The 25,014-nt window shown below is 32.9% G+C and overlaps 1 protein-coding gene across 3 annotated transcripts in view; it reads left to right on the forward strand.

Annotated features, from left to right (window-relative positions):
• The window catches only part of CUL5 (cullin 5), an 89,041-nt gene that overhangs the window by 60,953 nt on the left and 3,074 nt on the right, over window positions 1-25,014 (forward strand). For all 3 annotated transcript variants that reach the window (XM_012545050.3, XM_023499475.2, XM_023499476.2), the window contains 11 exons: window positions 4,668-4,761; window positions 6,750-6,880; window positions 7,149-7,256; window positions 10,915-10,979; window positions 14,938-15,070; window positions 15,854-15,985; window positions 18,085-18,208; window positions 18,658-18,833; window positions 18,947-19,108; window positions 21,170-21,288; window positions 24,615-24,738. In XM_012545050.3, coding sequence (XP_012400504.1) covers window positions 4,668-4,761; window positions 6,750-6,880; window positions 7,149-7,256; window positions 10,915-10,979; window positions 14,938-15,070; window positions 15,854-15,985; window positions 18,085-18,208; window positions 18,658-18,833; window positions 18,947-19,108; window positions 21,170-21,288; window positions 24,615-24,738 — 1,368 coding nt within the window. The remainder of the gene's footprint in view (window positions 1-4,667; window positions 4,762-6,749; window positions 6,881-7,148; window positions 7,257-10,914; window positions 10,980-14,937; window positions 15,071-15,853; window positions 15,986-18,084; window positions 18,209-18,657; window positions 18,834-18,946; window positions 19,109-21,169; window positions 21,289-24,614; window positions 24,739-25,014) is intronic.

A 25,014-nucleotide genomic window follows, 5' to 3' on the forward strand; every position in this document is an offset into this window, starting at 1 on the left:
GTCTGAGGCTGGATTTGAACTCAACTCCTCCTGACTCCAGTGCTCTAATCACTGTACCATTTAGCTGCCAATGATCATCCTTCCTTTCTTGATGTTCTCCTCTTCTTGATCCTTTATGACACTGGATCCTCTAGTGCACTTATTTCTCAGCTCAACAGTTAGTTAATACAGTAGATAGAGCATTGGGTTTGTAGTCAGGGAAGCCTGGGTCCCAGGTTCTGCCTTGGACACTTTCTGGTGTGGTCCTGAGCAAGTCACTTAACCTCTGTTTATCTCGCTTTCCTCTTTTGTACAATGGAGAGAATAGCACCCAGAATCTCCCTGAGTTTTTGTGACGATCAAATGAAATGGTATGTTAAAGGGCTTTGAGAATCTTAAAGCACTGCATGCATGCTAGCTATTTATTAGCTATTATAAGTCTTTCACTGGTTGATTGCCCAGAGTTTTTTCTTTGACTCAGTTCTCTCTTCTATTTTTAAAATCATTTTATGTGTTCTCATGCTTTTGTGACCTCTATCTATATAAATGATTTCCATATATATATATATCTCCAATCTTTTTCTTATTTTTCTCAATAGTATGTTATATTCCCAAATACTCTTTTTTGTAAGATTTTATGTTCCAGATTTTTTCTTCTTCCCTCTTCCCTCTGCCCCCCTGAAGTTAACAAGCAATCTGATATAGGTTAAACTAAACGTGTACAATCCTCTTAAATATTTCCATATTTGTCATGTCCAGTCTTTCTGTCAAGTAAATTCCAATTGTAGGTTTTCTAAATGGCAGTAAACATTTTTACTGATATTTCTTTCACACGTTACATTTAATATATTCAAAACTAAATTCCTCTTTGGAAGAACTTTTATCAGCACAATCATAAACCATGATTCTAAGGTATGAGTGATAAAGAACCTGATAGAAAGGTGACTCAATATACAGAATAAGACAGGATTTTGGACATAGTCATTGTGGGGATTTGTTGTGCTTGAATATGCCTACTTAGGTTTTCTTTTATCATTTAGATTTGAAAGGAAAATAGATAAATGCTTGCAAAGAAACTTGAATTTATCTTCCACAAAATCAATTTCAGCTTTAGATATCTGTTTTAATTAATAGCACTATTATTTCTTCCATTCTCTTAAAACGCAAACATTAGAGTTCCTTCCCCTATCTTAACCCTCACATCTTAGAAGGCAGTTCTCCATTTTGTGTCCACAGTCTTTACAGTTCTTTTTTAACATTATTGCCACCAACTTGAGTCTTAGAAGACTAGAAATAGTATAAGCTTCTTAAAGATAAAATAAGAAACTTAACTTGAATTTTTTTTTTTTTTTTTATTTAATAGCCTTTTATTTACAGGATATATACATGGGTAACTTTACAGCATTAACAATTGCCAAACCTCTTGTTCCAATTTTTCACCTCTTACCCCACCCCCCACCCCCTCCCCTAAATGGCAGGATGACCAGTAGATGTTAAATATATTAAAATATAACTTAGATACACAATAAGTATACATGACCAAAACATTATTTTGCTGTACAAAAAGAATCAGACTCTGAATTATTGTACAATTAGCTTGTGAAGGAAATCAAAAATGCATGTGTGCATAAATATAGGGATTGGGAATTCAATGTAATGGTTTTTAGTCATCTCCCAGAGTTCTTTTTCTGGGTATAGCTAGTTCAGTTCATTACTGCTCCATTAGAAATGATTTGGTTGATCTCGTTGCTGAGGATGGCCTGATCCATCAGAACTGGTCATCATCTAGTATTGTTGTTGAAGTATATAATGATCTCCTGGTCCTGCTCATTTCACTCAGCATCAGTTCGTGTAAATCTCTCCAGGCCTTTCTGAAATCATCCTGTTGGTCATTTCTTACAGAACAGTAATATTCCATAATTTTCATATACCACAGTTTATTCAGCCATTCTCTAACTGATGGACATCCATTCAGTTTCCAGTTTCTAGCCACTACAAAAAGGGCTGCCACAGACATTTGTGCACATACAGGTCCCTTTCCCTTCTTTATAATCTCTTTGGGATATAATCCCAGTATTAACTTGAATTTTTAAGGTGAACTTCATGACCAAACCAATTTGCATCATGAAGAATCTCATGAATTCACTTTGTGTTAGGCATTGGCAGTACAAAGACAAAATGAAGATGTTCCTACCTTCACTGATGTCATGTAAATATATAGGTATACACACTGATCTAAAGAGAGGGAAAACATAAGAATTAGAATCAGGAAACGCTTTCCCAACTAGCAAATCATGAGTTGTACCTTGAATTTAAAAGGTGGATTCTAGGAGGTAGAGTATTATGGGCCAGAATTCTGAACTTGAAACAAAGGATTCTTACAAGGTACTAAGTCAGTGGAATTGATAGAGACAATAGTTATCTAATTTAGCATGGTTCAGTATGATTGATTTAATCCTACAAGGAAATGTTATGGGCCAGAACTTGAAACAAGTACTAAGTGGAATTGAGGAGACAATGGTTAAATCTAGTTTAGCATTGATTTAATCCTACAACAAATAATGGTTTCCTAGTGATATAATAATTGGTGTATACTCAGTGTGGGGCATATAAGCTAGAAGCTCTCAGGGCCAGGAAAAGAGACAAGCTCACTGGAAGCTCTCAGAGGCTGAGACAGATTCATTCCATCATCCACCTTTGTGGTGGCTGCACACTGAAGCACAAACCTTTGGATTTGGGGAGATTCAGAAGCCAGAGAAGGCAGGTGGGAGCTCAAGCTCTTGGGAACCAAGGCAAGATAGACCACAAGAAAAACTAGCGGAGCCCCAAGTAAAGGAGATAAAACTTGGAAGGAAACAATAAAGGATTTGGACTTTAACTCCTGGCTACTCGTGTGGTGATTACTGAACTAAAACAAAGACTGCTTCCAGAGACCCCAAGAAAACCTCAACAGAGAACATTATATTTTAGAGAGAACATTACATAGAGGCCAGAAGGGAGGATATTTCAGGAATGGACAAGAGGGTATGGAGAATGAGGGTGAGGAGTGTGTATGGGGGACAGAAGGAAAAATTAGGTTGGCAGCAATGTAGAATATATGAAGGGGAATGATGTACAGGAAGCCTGGAAAAAGCTGTATTGGAGCTGACTTGTAAAAGACTCTAAGGCCAAGCCCAGCAGTTTTTTTTTTTGTTGTTGTTGTTTTTTCCACTCTAGGGAGAATAGGGAACCCCTGAAAATTCTTGAGCAGCAAAGTCATATGTTTAGACCTTTGCTTTGGGAAGATGGTTTTGATACTTGTGTTTGAGAGGTCATGTCTAGTTCGTATCTAAAGTGCTTTCTGATTTCATCGTTCTATAATAACATGATTCATTTTAGTTCAGACCCTCTTCCCCTGCCTCCAAATATCCTTTTAAAGATAATGCAAAAAGAATAGTCAGTTTTTGAATTGGAATGAACCCTTTAACATTGAGAACCGATAGCAAAACAGTTTTCTCAGTAAAAACTGGCCAAAAGTCTCGAACTAGCTTCACCTTAGACTTCCAATAGTAATAATACACAAGAGTACACATATTTTTCTTATGGTTGATTCTTGTTGCTTGAATTCTTAATCAGAAATTTGACTTCCTTAAAAAACTCCTTTATCTATTCTCGGTTTTAAAGGGTTTCTAATTAAACATTTATTATGTATAAAGTGCTAGAGATGCAAAGGCAAGCATTAAATGGTCATTGTTCATGATATCCTTATATTCTTTTTGAGGAAGCAACATGAACATAAAATATATAAAAGAGAAATATGTAGGAAGAGGGACCCACAAATGTTTCATTCTTATTATTCAAACAGTAGACCCTTTTCTATGTTACGGTTAAATATAATGTCACAGAATGAATTTCCTATATTAGATCCTTAAAGGGATATTGACATCATATGACTTAGAGGAAAATTATTATTTCTGGCTCCTAGATCAAGGGACAGTCCATGAAGATAGTCTGATTGTTTGGTAGCATTCATCCAGTATTCCTCAATTGCTTTTTTGTGAAGTTATAAGGAGGAAATAAGCAAAGCAATTATTATGGTCGGTCTATCACAATTATAAATAAAAGTTAATAAATAAGTAGAGATTTTCAGAAGCAAACTAGATTTTGATGCATAATGAATTGTTGAATAACAAAATGCTTTGCATCTAGAATTTTTAACAATGTTTAATGAGGGTGAGCTGGAGGAAGGGAATTTTTACTTAGATGGTATCTATAATCCATAAGAAATTCACACAGAATCATCTTTGCCTTAGTAATTAATAATTGAAGGATATGAATTGGCAATTTTTGAACTAAGAAACACAGATTATCAGTAATTTATCTTTAAAACCATCTATATTCGCTCACAATTAAAACTTAAAAATCCTCTCCTAAAATACACAAACACAATCTCTCAAAAGTTCTAAAGGACTTGTTTCCCTAAAGTGGTCTTAAGCCTTACTCTGATCTTCAAGGGGGCAAAAGAACCATCTCATAAGTGATAAATCAATATCAAAATACACCTTAAAGTTTATATTACAGGTACATAACCTCTGTTTTTGAGCACATAACAAGTTTTTATCATTGTGGACAAGCTAGTTTTAGCTTCTAAATTGAAACTTGTGAACTAAAAGTCTTGAAATGAATTAACTTAATTTCTAATATTTCAGCTTATGGAGTGCTGTGTAAATGCCCTGGTGACATCCTTTAAAGAAACAATTTTAGCAGAATGCCAAGGCATGATAAAAAGAAATGAAACTGAAAGTAAGTAAAATAAATAGTAAATAATTTTGGGTGTCAAATACAAGAAACTGTTAAGTAAATTGTTTGATAGCTTTCAGTTATATCATTCTTAGTAAGGCACATGTATGTGTTCTGTGCTTGAAGATTACAATAGTAAAACCAAGTTTTTAATCAGCTTTTTTCTATTTGAAATGTTGTTACCTTAGTAGTATTTTAGTTAGAATTTAGAAATTTGTTAATAATACAATTCTTTAAAGTTAACAGTTCATTTTAAAAAGGTGTTTTGCCTTAAATATAGTAACTACAATTAAAGAGAAAGATATTTCATGCATGGCTTACAGGATTCACCTTGTTGCTTTATAATCAGACTTTATCATCCATTCTATTTAATTTTAAGTTTTTGCTTTATAACTTTATAAGCTTAGATAGCTAGCAATGATCTTATAACATCATTGATTTTGCTGTCAGTGAACATATTTGTACATTATAAAAGAATAATCATCTTTCCTTACCTTAGTGGACAGTTTATGTACTAAAAGATTTGAAATTACAAACAGATTGTGAGAAGCTAGTGTTACCTTTTTTCATAACCTCTGTTTTTGAGCACATAACAAGTTTTTATCATTATGGACAAGTTAGTTTTAGCTTCTAAATTGAAACTTGTGAACTAAAAGTCTTGAAATGAATTAATTTAATTTCTAATATTTCAGCTTCTAGAGTGCTGTGTATCAAGTGTAGATGAACATATTCTCTGCAACTTCTTGTCTTAAAGACTAAATTACAGCACTAAAAAATTAAATGGCTTGCCTCAGGTCACCAAATGTGTCAAGAAGGGGCTTGAATTCAAGTCTTCCGATTTCTAAGCCAGCTTTCTGTCCATTAGGCCATGCTTACTTTCCTAAACTGTGATGTTACTACCTTATCTCTTATCTTTCCAGAAGCATTCACATAAGGTACTCTTTTTTTAAAAGATAGTTTTCATTATTAAAAGATAAGGTTTAAATTATTTTCAAAAATACTTATCTTGTATAAAGACAACAACCCAGAACTTATCATTTGCTGTCATTAAAGCATGTTTGAAATTCAGTAGCTTAATTTCATGCATTGGGACCCCACTGGAAGCTAATAGATATGGTTCAAACCGAATGGTACTCACATACCATCCAAGGAGAAATAGTGAAATTTATTTCAAAAGAACTGTACTATAAGATTACATGGAAGCAGAAGGTGCTCCCCAGAATATGAACCCTGAGAAAAAGATTATAAGTAATCCTTTTTTTTTTTTTTTCATCTTTGACACTTTTTGGTGAGGGAGAGAATATTATTTTTTTTTCTCTGTTATATAGGATAATTTATTGTGTTCTATCTTGGGGGTAGTGTATGCTTTAAACAATCACTTTTTTATTATTATTATTATTTTTTTTTTTTTGCTGAGGCAGTTGGGGTTAATGACTTGCCCAGGGTCATACAGCTAGAAAGTATTAAGTTTCTGGGTTCAAATTTGAATTCAGGTCCTTCTGACTGCAGGGCTGGTGCTCTATCCACCATGCTAGCTAGCTGCCCCTTATCTGTTCTAACTATAGTTACATTTAAAAGAAATAGAGATTACGTGATTTTTATTCTTAATTACTAGATATACTTTATATTTATTTTGTTTACTAATGGTCAACATAAAATTTAAGAACTTTTTAGTTCCAGAGAAAGAGATTAGATTATTCAGATGTCATTATATGATCACTTTTGAATTATGGATTTTTCTCTTTCCTTCCTTTCCTCCTTCCTTTCCTCCTTCCTTTCCTCCTTCCTTTCCTCCTTCCTTTCCTCCTTCCTTTCCTCCTTCCTTTCCTCCTTCCTTTCCTCCTTCCTTTCCTCCTTCCTTTCCTCCTTCCTTTCCTCCTTCCTAAACACATTCTCTTTTTATGAGAGAAAATTTCAGGTTAAGTTGATTTTTTTTTTTCCCCCTCTAATAGATGAGATAATTTTACCAGTATGTTTTTTTGTCTTTTCAGAGTTGCACTTAATGTTTTCTTTGATGGACAAAGTTCCTAATGGAATAGAGCCAATGTTGAAAGATTTAGAAGAACATATAGTGAGTGCTGGCCTAGCAGATATGGTAGCAGCTGCTGAAACTATTACTACTGTAAGTATTTTCCCAAAACATAGATCAGAAATAAATGTATATAAAGATAAAAAAATGGCAAATACTTAACTTTGTAATGAAAATTTGCAATGTGGTATCACATTAAAAAAAATTTCTTTAGTGCTTTAGGTCTACAAAATTTAATTCTTTTTTTAATATTTTTTCATCATATTTGTGTAGTTACATATTTAAATTAATTTCATCAGTATAGCAATTTGGTTATTATTTTTCTTTTTTTTTTTACTTTCTAAGTGTGTTTTGCTTCCAGGATTCTGAAAAATATGTTGAACAGTTACTTACACTATTTAATCGATTTAGTAAACTTGTCAAAGAAGCATTTCAGGATGATCCACGATTTCTTACTGCAAGAGATAAGGTATGTAACATCATTTGGGTTTTGATTTGTTTGTTTTTTTTAAACTAAAAATGTCACTGTGACAATTTACTTTTAGTCAAAAAATTTCCTTCATTAGACAATTAAGATTGCCAAATAAAGGATTAGTCTTATATATCCAAATCACTTATCTTTATCATTGGAGTAGAGCCATTTATAATTTAAACATTGTTTATTTTTAGTTTTGTAATATATTGTAATTTTAGTAATATATAATGTATTTGATTATATCTGTCTATTATTTGAACAGCCATTTGGTTGAAGAAAAAGGATCTGTTCAATTTCTGTATCTTATTCTCCTGTCCAAAACTCCACCCTTCCTTGCATACTGTTCTAAAGAGTATTAAAATCACTTCTGAAAATAAAGCAAAATGCTTTTCTAAATTGAATTGTCTTCTTTGTGGTTCACATTTATTGAACAAAATATTTATCAGATACTTACAGTATAGGACATGTATTAATTAAGTTGTAGATAATAGAGACACAAAAGACAGTCCTTTCCTCCACAGGAAGCTTTTAGTAGAGATAAGGAAATGAGACATAGAAGGGAGAATTGGTGTTTAGAGGAACCTCCTATACATTTACAGGCCATGTGAAGGAGTGAAAAAACAGAGATAGTGAATATGATTAATAATTATCTGCCTCTAGTTCTTCCAACAACAACAAGAAAAATCATAATTTTTATTGAAAGGTAAAAAGTGAATATGCTATCTGTGGGGGGAAAAAAGCTCTAAGTATTTTCATTAAGTAGTACTTTAATTAGTGTTAGACTAGTATTGCTGTCATTTTCTTCTTTCATTCTCTTCTCTTTCATATCACTTTTCTTTTAACTTAGCTCATATTGGACCTCTATTATAATGCCCACTATACTACTCTTGAGGATATGCCACCTTATTGATGACAGTAAAAGATTTAGTACTTGTCAACTGGCTCCTATTCCTTAAATTCTTTATTTCATTTATCTATATTTTTAAGCTATTCCGGTAAAGAGAAGTTATAACTAATTAGACCACTGCCTCATTTTTCTATTGTATTTGAATGATATAGGACTTGGGTGTAGGACCTAGTGGAACCTAGCATAAGTAGAGTAATCTTGAACTTGCCTTGTTTGCTTGGTGGTTTGTTTTGTTTGTTTGTTTGGTTGGTTTTTTTGGTTTGTTTATTTTGTTTTTGAGAGGTAGTTGGGGTTAAGTGACTTGACTAGGGCTTACCCTGTTAGAAAGTGTTAAGTGTCTGAGACTGGTTTTGAACTAGGGTCCTCCTGACTCCAAGGCCAATGCTCTATCTACTGTGCCATCTAGCTGCCTCCTAGAACTGGCTTTAACATATTTGCATTTAAGTTTTGGGATACTTTAATATAAATTAGTGAGATGAGTATAAGATTTGGAATTTCTATTATTTTTTAGGAATGACATAATGTGGAAAATTGTATACATCTATCATTGCTTTGATATGTAAAATTCCATTCTGCCACTTTAAGTCCATTTTTTCTTCCTCTTCCTTAGGCATTTGTTACAGTTAACTAAGCTACTCTTAATCTCTTTTCTTCCCTTAGCTTCTGTGACTCTGTATGTATTCTCATGTTTTTACTAGCTTTTTAAACAACTCATTTTCTTTCCTGGCTTCTCATCCTCTTCTCTTTTAAAGAGAATACTTTTTGAACCATTTTTTAAAATGGGTAGAGTTCTATATATAGCCCTCTGTCTACATTCTCTCCTTTCTTGTTTCATCTTTCTATTTTTAGCTGAGTATTTCTGCATAAATGTCTTCCTGGCAACTCAGATTCACACATTCAGACCTGAATTCATCTCTCTTCTAAATCTGCCTTTCTTCTTAATTTTTTGTTCCTGAAATGTCACTACCATCTTCCCAGTAATGAACATTTTTAATTTTTTGGAACCATTTTTGAATCTTCTGTTTTCAATTCCATTCAACTAATCAGTAACCAAGTCATATTGTTTTTGATTCTGCAGTCTCTTACTTCTCCCCTTTTTCCCATTCTTGCAACTATCACTACAATTTAGTCACTCATATCTTTCATTTATGGTAGTTTACTGTTCTTTTAACTACTTGATTGGTCTTTCTGCTTCCAGGCTGTCTTTCTGTCAGTTCATTCTTTTAGCCTTAAATCATATTTCCCTTTACATATATATTCCATGTTATAGCTGAACTAGATTTATTTTTTTCTTTCCATTTTCGATCTACCTTCTCCCATTTCATTATTTTTATATATAGTCATCTCTACTTGTAAGACATTTCCATTTATGACCATACTAGTTCGAATGCGGCCTAGTTTGTCTATTTTCAGAAGCAAGGTGTTGTTGGATCTAGTTGGAAATTTGAAGCATTCCCTGGGAAAATAAGTGCTACCACCCTGGTGAGGCAGTAAGCTGTTTTAGAAAGAGTGCCTTTCACAGAACAGATATTTAATACATCTGTTAAATTGAAAGAACAGTGAATGTGGAATCGCACTACCTAGGTTTGAATGTCCTTTTGTCTTCTTACTTATATTTCCTTGGGCAAATCAGTTAGTTTCTCTGGGACTTAATTTCTTCATCAGAAAAATGAAGTGGCTGGAAAAATGATTTCTAAATTCTGTAGACACCGATTTAGATTTGATTTGAAAACTGCTCTTGAAACAAGAGAACAAATGCTATAGTTTTTCCTTTACCTTTGCAACTATATTTGTTCTACTTTTCTTTAGAAACCATAAGCTATACCATTTTTCTTTTCTCAAGATATGTTACCCAACTTAAGTAAAGTGTTTGGCCTTGCAACTGTTTTTTTTTTTTTTTAATTTTACTTCAAATGTCCTCATTCTATTATGATAGGCTGTCGGATACTATCTTCATAGATTCTTTTCCTTCCTTTTATTAACGTAAATAGTATTCACAGTGCTGGAGCAGCTTTGCATTAATTTATCTCCCAAAATGACTAATTTGTCTAATAAAAAATTACAACCCAAAAAACGCTCTTTATTCCATTACAGTTCCCTCTCTTGTCTCTTAATTCTTTGATCCTGTGATCACTTTATTGAAATTTCTCTTTTCCTTCAAGACCCAGTTAGTGTTATCTTTTCAGTTTAGCTTTTCCTGGCCCTCTCAACTGAAAAAAATTTCTCCCTCTTCATATTTCTCCTTTATGCTTTTTCCCCACTTTCCCTTATGTTGGACTGTGAGGACAGTGGTTGGAACTTGGAGTCAGGAATACCTGAATTCAAATCCTTTTCAAAGACTGGGATACTAGACAAGTCACATAATTTGTATTAATTTTCTCATGTTTAAAAAAAAATAGCACTTACCTTCCTGCGTTGTGAGGACCAAATGTATTAATAAATATAAAGACCTTTTAAACTTCCAAGTGCTATAGAAATGCTAGCCATTATTTTAGATGATGATGATGATAATGTTGTTGGAGGAGGAGGAATAATTATAGTCTTTCCCTGACTATTCAGTTGTAAGCGCCTTAAGGTCTGTGTAATCTTTATATATGTCCTTCGCATATAATACAGTGCCTTACACATAATAAGCATTTAGTAAATGCTTGTTAAATTGAATGCTAATATAAAATTCCTAATTTCTTAGGTACATGTATTTTAAATGTTAAGTTTTTGACCTATCTCATTTCAAATTATTTCTAGGCATACAAAGCAGTTGTGAACGATGCTACAATTTTTAAACTTGAATTACCATTAAAGCAGAAAGGGTAAGAAAATTTTTATTAAGGAAATATTCATTTTAAATGGAAAAATTAGCAAATGTACATTTTGAAATTTGCCATGTCTTAGATGTTCAGATCACCATACTAACCCTCATTCTGTTTATTTTGTGTAGCTTATCTAATAAGCTACCATAGCTTATTTGAAATCTGTTCATCATTTTTTTCCTTCATTTTTTAGATTGGGGAAAAATATTGATTGTTGAACTTTCCCTTTGGATTATCTCCTCTTCTAGGAAAAAAAATTCTCTAAGAATAAATAATCATTTGTTCCTTATGTGTGTCCACATGTGAAACAAGCTTGTTCACAAATGTCATTCCATCTGCAAATCAACAAACTGAATCCATGCAAGCTGCAGTTTAAATAAAAGGGGTTTTGCATTTTTAATGATTTCTTATTTTAGTGTCAGTGAACAATTGAGTTAATAAAATTATTTTTTAATTCTGGGAAAATGAATTACATGAATTAATATTTTAAAATTTTAATTTAAAAATAAAAGAAAATCCAGATTTGGTCTTTTCTTGAGTTTAAGCAAGTTAGTTTATTAAAAGTGGACCAATTTTCACATGTAAGTTGAAATTAATACAGATATTTTATTAAACTTATTTTACTACAGAAAAAATTTTGTGGGGAATTTTCTGGGTATTATTTTCTGATTCTACATTTAGTCAGACTCCTTTGGCTCTGCTTTAATGCATAGAAGATAATGGAGATTAAGGCCAAGTATTCTTTTCTAGGTTATCTTTCTCTATTCTGTATGCTATATGTATCTATTTACAGGTTATTTCCCCACTGTTAGACTAAGTAGTTCTTGAGGTCAGGGACTATTTTTGCCTTTCTTTGTATTCTCAGCGCTTAACATAAAGCATGGCACACAGTAAGTATTTAAAAATTACTTTTTGATTGGATGGATTCCAGATCTTCAATAGCTGCAGCTACTAGTACACAGACTGAGGGAATATTGCTGGAGTTTTTGGGTTCAGGGTCCTGGGTTGTCTCAACCAGAGTCTGAGGGGCAGAAACTGAGGTAGTTTGACCCTCCTGCTAATGTGCCATCTCTCCTTTATGTGTTTTATTGCTTCAGATAAGCTAGTTTAGATATATGATAAATTATATTTATAGATTACACTAATTTTTCCACTTACTTTCTTTGTCTTTTAAATACTATCTACTACTATTTAAATATCAGATATCATTGATTGTTAAGTCTTTAAATGGAGACTGCATTTATTTTAATTCTTTGTAACAAATTAATTGCATAATTCCATGCATCAATTTGTAAAATTTTTGGTTTTAACTTTTGGTCTATTACTGGGTGTTTTGTCTCTTACAGTTTTGCAATTGTCATGGCTGCAGACCACCTTGTAATAATGGGCCAACCAAGTACAAAAACTAGAGATTGGAATTTCTGGGAGAATTAGAGGGATAAAAAAAAAAAAATAGGATGTAGAATAAAGGAGAAACAATGGAGGACTACCATCACCTCTTTCTTTTGAAATCAGCATGTAGATAAAGAATTGCCCAGTGGATCTTTGTTTAGAGTAGATCTAAGAATGTGTTCAGCCTGTTACAGCTGCCCTACTGTGCCTAGGTTTGCTTTCCTTAATTTAGCTATTAGAAAGTTGTGACTATAACTTGGAAAAAATTTTAACTTTGAAGATGGCTTTCTGGAGATATTTTTCATTTGGTAGAAATATGCAAAAATGTAAAAGACACTGTTCTTGTTTTTAAGGAAGTTTGTGCCTTAGTAGGAGAGAATGAAGAGGTTTTAACATTTAGTCCCAGAGATATTTTTCAGTGCTAAAATCTTGTTCCTAAGATATATATACAAAAAAAAAAAGTACATAAGAAAATAGTAGATGGTAAATACCCTGTTAATGATGCAAACAGAGTGCTAAAAGATATAGGAATCCTTCAGTGGGTGAGAATTTATTTTCTCCTGGATACTCTTTCATCTCTAGGTTTTCATGACACTGCTATGTCCTGATTCTTTTCCCATCCATTCTTTTTCATTTTCCTTTATTGATTTTTCAGCACTTTGTTCAGAGTGCCCTTTTTCTTTTCCCTCTATTCAGTCTCAATTGCTGAGATTCCTATGGATTCAGTTATAATTTTTATGCAAATAACTCCCAGATCTCTGCATCCTGCCCTTTTTCACATATTCAACTTTCTCTTGAATCTCTTAAAGTGCATGTCCCATAAATATCTCAATCGCAACTTATCCAGATAGAGCCCATTATCTTTTCCCCCAAAACCCTTCAAATTCTGAACTTTCATATTATTGTTGATAGTTTCACCATCCTCCAGTCTCAGGCCTGCCACTTGTACTATTCAGATAATTGTTTTTATTCTCAAACATTTCTGTTAATCATCCCCTTCTTTTCACTCACATAATCAGCATCCTAATTTGAATCACTACATACCTAGACTTTTGTAATAGCTTTCTAACAAATCTTTCTAATTCGTCCTCTGCTCATTTGCCAAGGTGATTTATTTAAATTTATATATAGGTCTAACCATGTTATATGTTGCTGAGTGAAATCTGTAGTCTTCAAGCATTTAATACTACATTTAATAGTAGAGATGCCTAGAGAAAAGGCCATTGAATTTAACCATTAAGAAATTATTGTCCTAGTATTAAAGAAATTTGTACACCACTACATGCCTTGGAGATTGGTTGTTTTGGCAGAAAATAAAAGCAGAGTGGGCTTCCAGCTCCTTGTGCACTTTGTTGACAAAAGACATTTTTTAATAGAGAGCATAGTGCCATTCATTTAATGTAGAGATGTCACAAATGATATAGAATTTTATTACAAGAGACTTGCAGTGCCACATATATCAGTACATAATAAATACTGATTAAAGCAAAGAATTGGAAATCAAGGGAATGCTCATCTATTGGAGAAGGACTGAACAAGTTGTAGCATATGATTATAATAGAATATGCTTGTGCTAAAAGAAATATTGAGGGTAGTGGTATCAGAAAATCATGATGACCTGTATGAAATGATATAAAGTGGACTGAGAACAAACAGCAGAATTCTATTGATGGTCAACTATAAAAGATATGCCTATTGTGATCAATATAGTGATCGATAACAATTCCACAAGATTGATCACATAAAGATTCAGTATACCTCCAGAGAGAAATTGAGTTCAATATGAAATATAACTTTTTAATTTGATTTTTCTTGCTTTTTTTTTTTCAAATATGACTAATATGAAAATGTTTTGCATGACTTCATATGTGTAATTTATATATTGTCTTCTCAGTGGGCAGGGGGAAGAAGAGAATTTAGAACTCAAAATGTAAAAAGAAAATATGTTCAAACTAATCATTTGAAATGTTTTAAAACAATATGTGTTTATTGAATTGCTCATAAATTATGTAGAGAATAATTGATATAAAACTCAAAAAAGAGAGATTACTTCAAGTTGGGACAACTGAAGAAGAATTTACAAAGGAGATAGCCTTTGAGCTGATCTTGAAGGCTACATAAGATTTAAAGTAGTAAAAATCGGGATCTTGCCAATCCAGGCATATAAACTAAAGTGAGAATACAGCATCATAATTATTGTAGGAATAATAAATTTAACTAAGTTGAGGATTCACATAGTAATGGGAGGTAAGAAAGAGGCTTATTTGTGGAAGATGTAAAATACAAAGAAGATAACTATAGCAGAATAGATTACAAGTGGGAAAGACTAGAGTTTTAGAGACTGTTGAAATAATTTAGGCATAAGGCATTGATGGGAATCAGAATTTGGATAATGTTATTTCAGTGTAGAAAGAAAGGAATGAGTACATCCTGGAGATGAATTGTAGAATATAAAGACTTAGTTTGTAAAAAACAAAACAAAACAAACAAAAAAAAAATCTGGTAATAGGAACAATATTTATAAGTGGTAATGCAGTGTAATGAATTACCTATATGTTACTTATAGGGTTGGATTAAAAACGCAACCTGAATCAAAATGCCCTGAACTCCTTGCCAATTATTGTGATATGTTGCTAAGAAAAACACCACTAAGCAAAAAACTAACTTCTGAAGAAATTGAAGCCAAACTAAAAGAAGTGGTATGTGATTTTTTTTTTTAAAGTATTGTTATCATTTATTTAAATGTACTTGTTTTGATTTTGGTCTTTCTGTGATAGCATCCATAAAGACTTTTGGTGTTATTAATATGAGATCTTTACTGTCTATATAATTTTTCACTTGAAAACAGTTTTACCTAAAAGCAACATTGAAAATGAACATCATCACGTTGCTTTCTTCTTATTTTACTTTTGCAAAAGTTCTTTGATTCCTGTATAAGGACTGTAAAATATAAGGAGGAACCCAGGTGCCTTTGGAGCACAATTAATATCCTTTCTGACTGAATTTCATAAGGTCCCTAGATGATCAGCCAAGCACAAAAACTATATAAAAAGAGCTACTTTATCAGCCTCATCATTGTAGCTACCAGAATCAAAAAGAAGAGAAAAAAATAATAGAAACAGGAAACAAAATGGGAATAAAAACAGTAATAAAGAAACAATAGAGATCGGTGGAAGATGGGGGGAAAAGAGAGAAGTGAGGATGAACTGTTTTGCTGCTGAAAAATTAACCTGTTGTCTTAAGATTCTCAAGAATCTTATTTTTACTGAATGATACAGTAGGGTAGTTTGTCTCAACCCCAAAATAACTTGGCCAGCATTTTAAACAGAAAACCAGTAGTCCTGCCAGGATTAATTACCCTATGAAATAAGCTCCGTAAATAGAAGAGGTCTTCTCTTCCTGTATTGTTGTATATTTGGGGTGAGAGGGAAGTCATCAACCTAAACAGGCAAGAAACTGAATAAGATTTTGTTTCCTTGCAGCTCTTGGTACTTAAGTATGTACAAAACAAAGATGTGTTCATGAGGTATCACAAAGCTCACTTAACACGCCGTCTCATATTGGATATCTCTGCTGACAGTGAAATTGAAGAGAATATGGTAGAATGGCTAAGAGTAAGTAACTCCAATGTTTTCATATGATTTTTCAGTTTCTTATTTCTCAGTTTAGAATATGCTTAGCACTTAAAGATGCTTTTTGAAATTAATATATTTGATTAATTTTCTGAACATTATTATAAGTTGCCCCCTTTGGGGAAAAGGGTAGTAAAGAGATTATATAAAATTACATATCTAATAATTTATAAATTAATTGGCTTCTTAAAATAGATTTTTATGAATCTGTAAAGGCACATATAGAATTATAGATGTTTAAGTGAAATTTCCAATACTCTAGAAGAAAAAATAACCTCTCTTCCTTCTACTTCATTTTTTTTTTTTAATTTCATCTTGGCTGTTTGTAATTTCCCCTTCAAAATTACCTTCTATCTATCTAAATTTTTCTCATGTGCATTGATGCTTATATGTTGGCTCCATTAGAATATGAGCTCCTTGAAGGCGAAGATCATTTTTGCTTTTTCTTTGTAATCCATGACATATCACAGTTGTTGATACATAGTTTTCAACTTAATAAATGCTTGTTGATTAATATTATACAGAGGGCCAATAACAAGATCCCTTTCAGCTTTATGTGAAAGTTTTTAGTTTTAAAGAACTCTGAATGCCTGAACTTAGAAATTATCAATTCAATTCTCTTAGTTTACAGACGAAGAAACTGAAACTTTGAGGGGTCAAGCTGCTTGTCCATGGATTGATAAGTAATATAAATGGCATAGCTGAGAATTGAAGTCCCATTTCTTTCTCCAAATTTCTAGTATTCTAATGCTGCAATTAACAGAATCTTTTAAGAGGGGGAAATGGAAAGATCCTTATGAACTGATACAGAATAAAGTAATCAGAATCCAAAGAATAGTATACATGATTATTATAACAATGTCAGTAGAAGATCACTAAAAGAAAGTTGAACACCAAATAATTTTTTAAATAGTAAAGATTCTAGAGAGTGAAAAAAGAAATGTACATCCCCCAATTAAGAGATTGCCAAATGTGCTCACTTATTGGATGTTTTTGGCTTAATTGGCTTTGCCACAAGAAAACATTTTCATTCCTCAGAATTTCATTTTTGAAAACTACCTTTTCCTCTTGGGTGGAAACTTCTTAACAACAGGACTGTCTTGCTTTTCTATTTGTATATCTTGTGCATAACTTCCTAAACTGGTTTGCTACCCCATATGGGATCTGTTGTAATTGAATGTAGGCATCACAAAATTATGATTTCGTAATATAAATGTTTGATTTACGTATATATCTGAGTTCATGTAAAAATTTCTCAGGCAAAAAGGGTCACAAAGTGGAAAAAGTTTGATACCCTGCTCTGTTAGCACAAAGTTTTACACATAGTAAACACAACTACATTTTTTTCACTTATTCATTCATTCATGATAATGATGTAAGAACAAAAATTAAAGCATAAATAAAAAATTAAATCAGTTTCTTAGAAATCATTATGATATATATTTTTTCCCATCTCTGTTTTATTTCCACATACCACAAGTTCTGAATTTACTCATTCTCTAGAAGAGAATTTAGTATATTTTGACACCCTAGTAAAATAGAAAAAAATTCATTTATTTTCTGTTTATGATTATAAAACTGCTTAGCTGACAAGATATTGAAGAGGTATAGTGAACTTTGTTTTATCCTGGCAGAGGCAAACAGATTGTGCTTTCCCCCCCATCAGAATTAAAATGCCTTCTTGAGGTTTATCCAAATAATCTTAGCTACTGAGGAGTTGAAAGCTATTGGCTCGAGTTGAAAAAAACTCTTGCTATCTTCACTGTTTTTAAAACCATGTGAATTTGCCACAGTTTTGTAATGGTGACTTTGTGTTTTTTGTTTTTGTTTTTGTTTTTTTTTTTCTTATAAGCACTGCATCTTCACAAAGCATCAATTTGTAATACATTAAAAATGAGCAAAATCAAGGTTGCACTTCACTTAAAGGAATATCCTAAATATTGAGCAGAATATTAACATTTTTATTTAAGAATTTGGTTGTGTTAACTAAAATAAAGAAATTTATTATCACATCCAAAGAGTCAATATTCAGTGTTAGCTGTAGTTTTAATTAATATTTATTCTCTTGTCTATATGCATAGGAAGTGGGTATGCCAGCAGATTATGTAAACAAGCTCGCTAGGATGTTCCAGGACATTAAAGTGTCAGAAGATTTGAACCAAGCTTTTAAAGAAATGCACAAGAATAATAAGTTGGCTTTACCAGGTACCATTTTATAATCTTTAGGTTTTTTAGTAGATTCTTTGAAAGAAAAATTAATCCTAACTTTAGTAACTTAAAAAACAAACATTCAATTCAGCATACATTTATTGAAACCTGACTGTGACAGTTCATAGAACCAAAATAAATTGGAGGAATTAAACAATATTTGAGATATTCATAAATCCACTCACCATTTGAGGCTGTTATCATGGAAGATGATTCTTATATATGTCAACATACATCTTTTAAAGCCAGTCAGAAACAGAATATTGGATTAATTGAATTACTGATTACTGATTTTATTCAGTGTGGCATTTTCTTGGTTGTAGAGTCCTTTGTATTTAGCAACAAAATACATATATATTATATATATATATATATATATTGTTATGAGATTTCCACTTGGCTTTTATTTATCACATATTTCATATTTTAAAATATCTTATCTATAGCTGACTCAGTGAATATTAAAATTCTGAATGCTGGTGCCTGGTCCAGAAGCTCTGAAAAAGTATTTGTTTCCCTTCCCACTGAGCTGGAGGATCTGATCCCTGAAGTAGAAGAATTCTATAAAAAAAATCACAGTGGCAGAAAATTACATTGGCACCATCTCATGTCAAATGGAATTGTAAGTATATTTTAAGCTAAATTTTATTGTGTAATATTTATATATTTCTAGTTTACTGACATAAATGTGGTCATTACCAAATAATTTTCAGTATTGATTTTTAATGTTTACAGATAACATTTAAGAATGAAGTTGGACAGTATGACTTAGAGGTAACAACATTTCAGCTGGCTGTATTGTTTGCTTGGAACCAAAGACCAAGAGAAAAGATCAGCTTTGAAAATCTTAAGCTAGCAACTGAACTTCCTGATGCTGAACTTAGAAGAACTTTATGGGTGTGGATTTTTCTTTATAACTTTAGTGTAATGACTTCTGAATCTATTTATTTTTAGAGATGTTTTATTTACATTTAAGATTTAGTTTAAATCTGAATTTTGTCACTTACTGAAAATAATCAACTTTTGAGCCTCTTAGTCCTTAAGAGCTTATAAGTTATATTTGACTAACTCTAGCAACAAAATCTGTATACTAGATTGTTCATGAAGCATTTTGAATAGTATATGATGCTTAGTATTTCCAAATCTCAACATCCTGGTCATACTTACAATAGCTATTGACAACTACATTTTTCTACACCCAATCGAAGATTTTCACATTTTTCTCTATCGTCCCATTACGTCAGAGCCTGCATTCTGCATTGGTGAAAAATTTTTTTCCTGGGTTGGCATAGCAGAATTCTCTTGTACTGAAGTCAGAGGTCCTTTGTTTTATCCATTTATGATTTTGTATGAGTTCTCACAATCTTTCATAACTCAAATCACCTCTGTAGAGAGCCATAACTTTGGAGAAGTGTACTTGAAACAAGGATTCTTACAACAAGGTGCTAACTCAGTGGAATTGATAAGACAATGGTTATCTAGTTTAGAATGGTGATTAATAGTTCTCTGGTTCAGTATGATTGATTTAATCTTACAACAAATAATGGTTCCCTAGTGATATAATGATTGGCTTATACTCGGCATGAGAAATGGATTTAGTTGTAATAGAGTATTTAAGAGGTCAGAGTCAAAGTTAGAAACAGACTTGGAGAAGACAGAGGACTGGAGGCTGGAGCTCAAGCTCTCAGAGCAAAGGAGAGACATTCTATCTTCATCAGCCACAGGGTGACTGGCCTGTCCTCCTGCTGACCCCATTGAGACCAAGTTCTATCTGAAGGGCCTCCAGAAAGCTAGCTGAGCCCCAGGTAAGGAGATGGACTGTGAAGGAGACAATAAAGACTTTTGGACTATCCCTGGCTTATTCTCATAGTGATTACTCAGCTAAAACAAAGGTTGGTTCCAAGACAACCAGAAAGCTAAACCAGAACATTACACATTCTACATTATATAGAGGATATTTTCTAGATTCAGTGAAATCATTTCAGTCCTAGGGTTGTAAACATCTTTCTTTCATTCCCTTTTGAAAAATCACAGTCTCTTATGTGTTGGTAGATATACTCAACCTGCAAATAAGTGTCTGGGTTTGGGAATACTAATAGAGAATTCACAAATGATCTGTAATTAGTGGAAAGAAAAAAGGTGGAAGGGAAAAACAAAACATTTCTAAAATGTTTTGCCTTCCTCAATTAGAAATCTAGCAAGATATCTTGAGGTTTATGAACTAGATTTCTTTTTTATGGCCCTCATTGATTGCCCAACTCAAGCCTCACTTGGTCATTGTTTGGGCTATAATTTCTTGGAGTAAGTGTAAATATCAGTTGTTTCTATTTGAGCCAGAGACCCTAAGTCTTTCCCTCTTTGATTTTTTTTTTTTTTAACTTAGTAAAGGAGGCCATTCTCTGCCTTATTTTCTTATCTACCCTTAATCACTGAATGGGCATTGCCTCAGACATACTGAGACCTGGACTCAGAAAATGCCAAGGCCTTTCACTGCATTCTGCATCTCCATCCATCTTGATCTATATCTTGTCACTGTCTTAGATGGTTTCAGAGGAGATAAGGGTGCTGGTGACTTTGCATAATCTTCTCTTACTTAAATCCAACTCTCTTGCAAGTCATGACATCCCCTTCCTGATGCCAGGGTCCTCTTTAAGAACAAAAGACAAACAATAATACCTGTCCACAGCAGCATGAACAATCCTTATAATCCTTATCTCCACCTCACCTCCATCATATGTTTCCATTGTTATGCACACAGGGTTAAAGCATAGGTTGTGAGCTCAGTTGTTGGAAGAAGTACTCACTTAGTCTCTACAGAGATCACTGGTTTTTTGAAGTACACAATAAATAGATGCTTTCAAAGTAGATTTTTAGAGCTTATGTAGAATTGGATAGTACTTTTTTTGGTACCTTTTACAAACTAATTTGTTTTGGTTTTTTTTTTTTCCTTCTGCATAGTCTCTTGTTGCTTTTCCAAAGCTCAAACGACAAGTTTTATTGTATGAGCCACAAGTCATCTCACCCAAAGACTTTACAGAGGGGACCCTCTTCTCAGTGAACCAGGAGTTCAGTTTAATGTAAGATTTATGATTATTGATTTAAAAGTAAAATCTTTCCTGCAATGGTTAGTGCTTTGTTTCCAGGATAAAGCTTTACTATTTTTCTTAGAGGAAATGTAAAACTAAGGACCTAACCATTTATAATTTGAAGCCTAATATGTGAGGCACTAGGAATGTATCACATTATGGGATTCTGCTATTCAAATTTAGTTCCAAAATATGTCCGGAATGGTAACTGATGCTTAAGGATCTATCCGAATAAAATATGTTAATTGATTTAACATATAAGCTGTCAATATTGTAACTAATGCATTATTAAAGTTTTATTTGTGTTAACTTGGTTTCTAGTCTGAAGGACAATAAATCAGACAAAAACTAATTTGCCTGTATTTTACATTTACGTAAATTTTAAATTATATTCAAATGCTACTTGAAACACATTTATTTCTTCATTTCCATACTTTTAGTCATTTTACATGTGTGTACAAACTTAATTAAATCATATTCCCAGTTACAAATTATAGTTTTCTCTTTGATAATTTGGGTTTTGTGTTTGATGTGGCAGAAAAATCACCATAATTAATCAGCCATTATTTCTCACCTGAACTCCTCCAGACTTGTATCTCCAACTACTCACTTGACAGCTCACCTTAACTGTGTCATAAGTTTCTCAAATCCATCATGTATAATTCATTATCTTTCTGTTTTAACCTACCCTTTCCTTTTCTCCAATCCTCTTAAAGATACTAGCCTACTTTTTGACACCTAGGTTGACAACTCATGAGTCATCTTCAACCCTTCATTCTCATCCACTACTGCTCCATAGCTAGTTAGTTTTCTCTCTTCCCTCTACTCAAACTGGTGGCCCCCTTATTGGTCTCCCTGTGTCATGTCTGATTCCAATCCTCTTATAGCTTCCAAAATAATTTTCCTAAAATTTAAGTTTGACCATGGCACTTTCCTGTTTAAAACTTTCTGCGGCTCCCTATCACCTTTAAGATAAAACAAATTCTGTTTGATATTTAAAGCCTTTTGCAATTGGACTCCATTCTTTTTTTTTTTTTTTTTTTTTTTTTTTTAAGTAACACACATGAAATTTAAGCACTTTACACTCTAGCCAAACTTTATAACACATATTCTCCATATGTGACACCCTTTTTCCCAGCTGCTCCAGGCCTTCTACATGTTCTCCTTCATACCTGGAATGCTGTTGTTCATTGACACTTTGGGAACCTCTGTCTTCTATCAAGGAGAAGTGCTGCCTTTTTAAAGAGACATTTATTGATTCCTCCAGAGGTTTTTTCATCCCTGAACCCAAATCAAATATATGATATTCTGCCACAATCAGTGGCTCCTGACGAGTATAACATAGTATTCTGGAAAGCAAGACTCCTTGATTCTTATTCTTCTAGGCCTCTTGCCTAGCATGCTGCCTGCCACCCAATACAGGTTGTATAAATCCTTATTGATTTAATATAACTCTTTACCAAGAAAATAAAACGTTGCTATGCAGGCTTTGCCAAAATACTACTCTGGTTTTTTGTTTTTTCCCTAGGAGAGTAGTTGAAAGTATAACTAGCAATTTGTACTTTTCTTAGGAGAGTAATATAGTATGTGTGTCCAGACCCATGCTCATTGGGGTAGAGATTTTTCCTCTATCTGGTTTACAGCTTTTAAAAAGTTTTACAGAATGGCCTCAGGAACTGTCATGCATCTAGTAATATTATAGATCTGAAGAAAGGACTCCAAAGGTCATATTTTCCACCTTCTCATTTTACAGATGAAGAAACAGGCCTAGAAAGTTGTGTGATTTGCATATAGTATGATAGATCTAGAACAATATAGATTTTCTTACCTAACTCCTTTATTTTTGGTTCTGTGACTTGCCCAGGGTCATCAGGATAGTAAGTAGAAGACTCAAGATTCCAATTCAATTCCTGTACCTCCAATTTCTGTTCATTTTATACCATTTGGGCTGATGTGAGGCATCTTGTATGAAGCAGGATTTTAACACTTCCTGACTGGAAGGTCTGACCTCCTTCCATTATATCACACTTCCTTTCAATACTAATGGTACTTTTCAGTGGCTAGCCATGCTACCTTGAATACCCCCCCAGACTTGTCAAATTTCATGTAATGAATAAAAGAGAGAAAATTCACCAGTGAGTTAAAGTTGATGAACTTTGTTTTTTGTTTGCTTTAGGAGGGAGGAGGGAGTGGAATATACATTTATCTTTTCATTTTACATTTATTTGGTAACCTTCATTTTAGTATCGCAATCATTTTTTAAAATTAATTTATTTATTTTAAAGTATATTGTTTATGAATCATTTTGGAAGAGAAAAATCAGAAATGAACATAGCATGTGTTATTTACATTCAGTCTCCATAGTTCTTTTTCTGGATGCAAATGGCATTTTCTGTCCAGAGTTTTTTGGATTGCTTTGGATCACTGAACCACCTAGAAGAACCAAATCTTTCATAGTTGATCATCGCACATTCTTACTGTTATTGTATACAATATATTCCTGGTTCTACTTATTTTGCTCAGCATCAATTTGTGTAAATCTTTCCAGGAGTTTCTGTAATCAGCTTGTTCATCATTTTTCATAGAACAATAATATTCTGTTACCTTCTTACACCACAGCTTATTCAGCCATTCCCCAGTTGATGGGCATCTACTCATTTTCCAATTCTCTGTTACCAAGAAAAGAGCTGCTACAAACATTTTTGCATATGTGGGTCCTTTTCCCTCCTTTATAATTTCCTTGGAATATAAGGAAGTGGCACTGGTAGGTCAAAGAGTATGCACAGTTTTATAGCTCTTTGGGCATAATTCCAGATTAACAATCATTTTAACACATTGTCCCAGGAAGACCACCTAGGAAACACCATGGGGTGGAGGAGACACATGAATTTTTTCCCAAATCTGCTCCTTCCTATTTTTGTGACTTTGGGCAAGTCACTTTGTACTTCAATTTCTTCATCTATAAAATGTGACCTGAAGTTTTTTCCAGCTCCAAATCTGTGGTCCTATAAACCATGAACCTAAGAATGTTTGAATATATGTCAGAAGATTTAGGTTCAAGATTTACTTAATGAATGTGTAACACTTGGATAAGTTTCTTTGAACTTCACTTTTCTCATCCATAAAACGAGGACTCTGGACTTGATGATTTCAGATGTTTCTTCCAAATCTCGCATTACATTAACAAAATTTGTATTGTGTAATTTTTTTAATAGTTGAGTTTTCTAGTTACAGTATTAAATTTTCTTCCATATAGTTGTTATTGTTGAGATTTTTTTATTTAAAATAATTATTTTTTTATTAATATCATTTTACAGAAAAAATGCAAAAGTTCAGAAAAGAGGTAAAATTAACTTGATTGGGCGGTTGCAACTCACCACAGAAAGAATGAGAGAAGAGGAGAATGAAGGAATAGTTCAGCTAAGAATATTAAGAACCCAGGTATGTAATATGAACAGAAATAACTAAAATTTGAAAGAACTATTTCTGCGGGACATCTTTATCTGCTTCATTTTATAAAATAATTTTTGTTAAATTATTTTTTCTAAAGCCATAAGTGCTCACTTATTACTGGATAGGGCAATAGAGAGTGCTGAAAGTAGATCCAGAGCTGGGGAGCTAAGAATGGGAAGGATACAGCCACGCTAGTGTTTTTCCCTTTTCTGCTAATCTGCTGAAAATCCTAAGAAATTGAGGAAGGGGTCATAAGTAGCAATG

Source organism: Sarcophilus harrisii, chromosome 3, assembly GCF_902635505.1.
Source record: "Sarcophilus harrisii chromosome 3, mSarHar1.11, whole genome shotgun sequence".
NCBI lineage: Eukaryota > Metazoa > Chordata > Mammalia > Dasyuromorphia > Dasyuridae > Sarcophilus > Sarcophilus harrisii.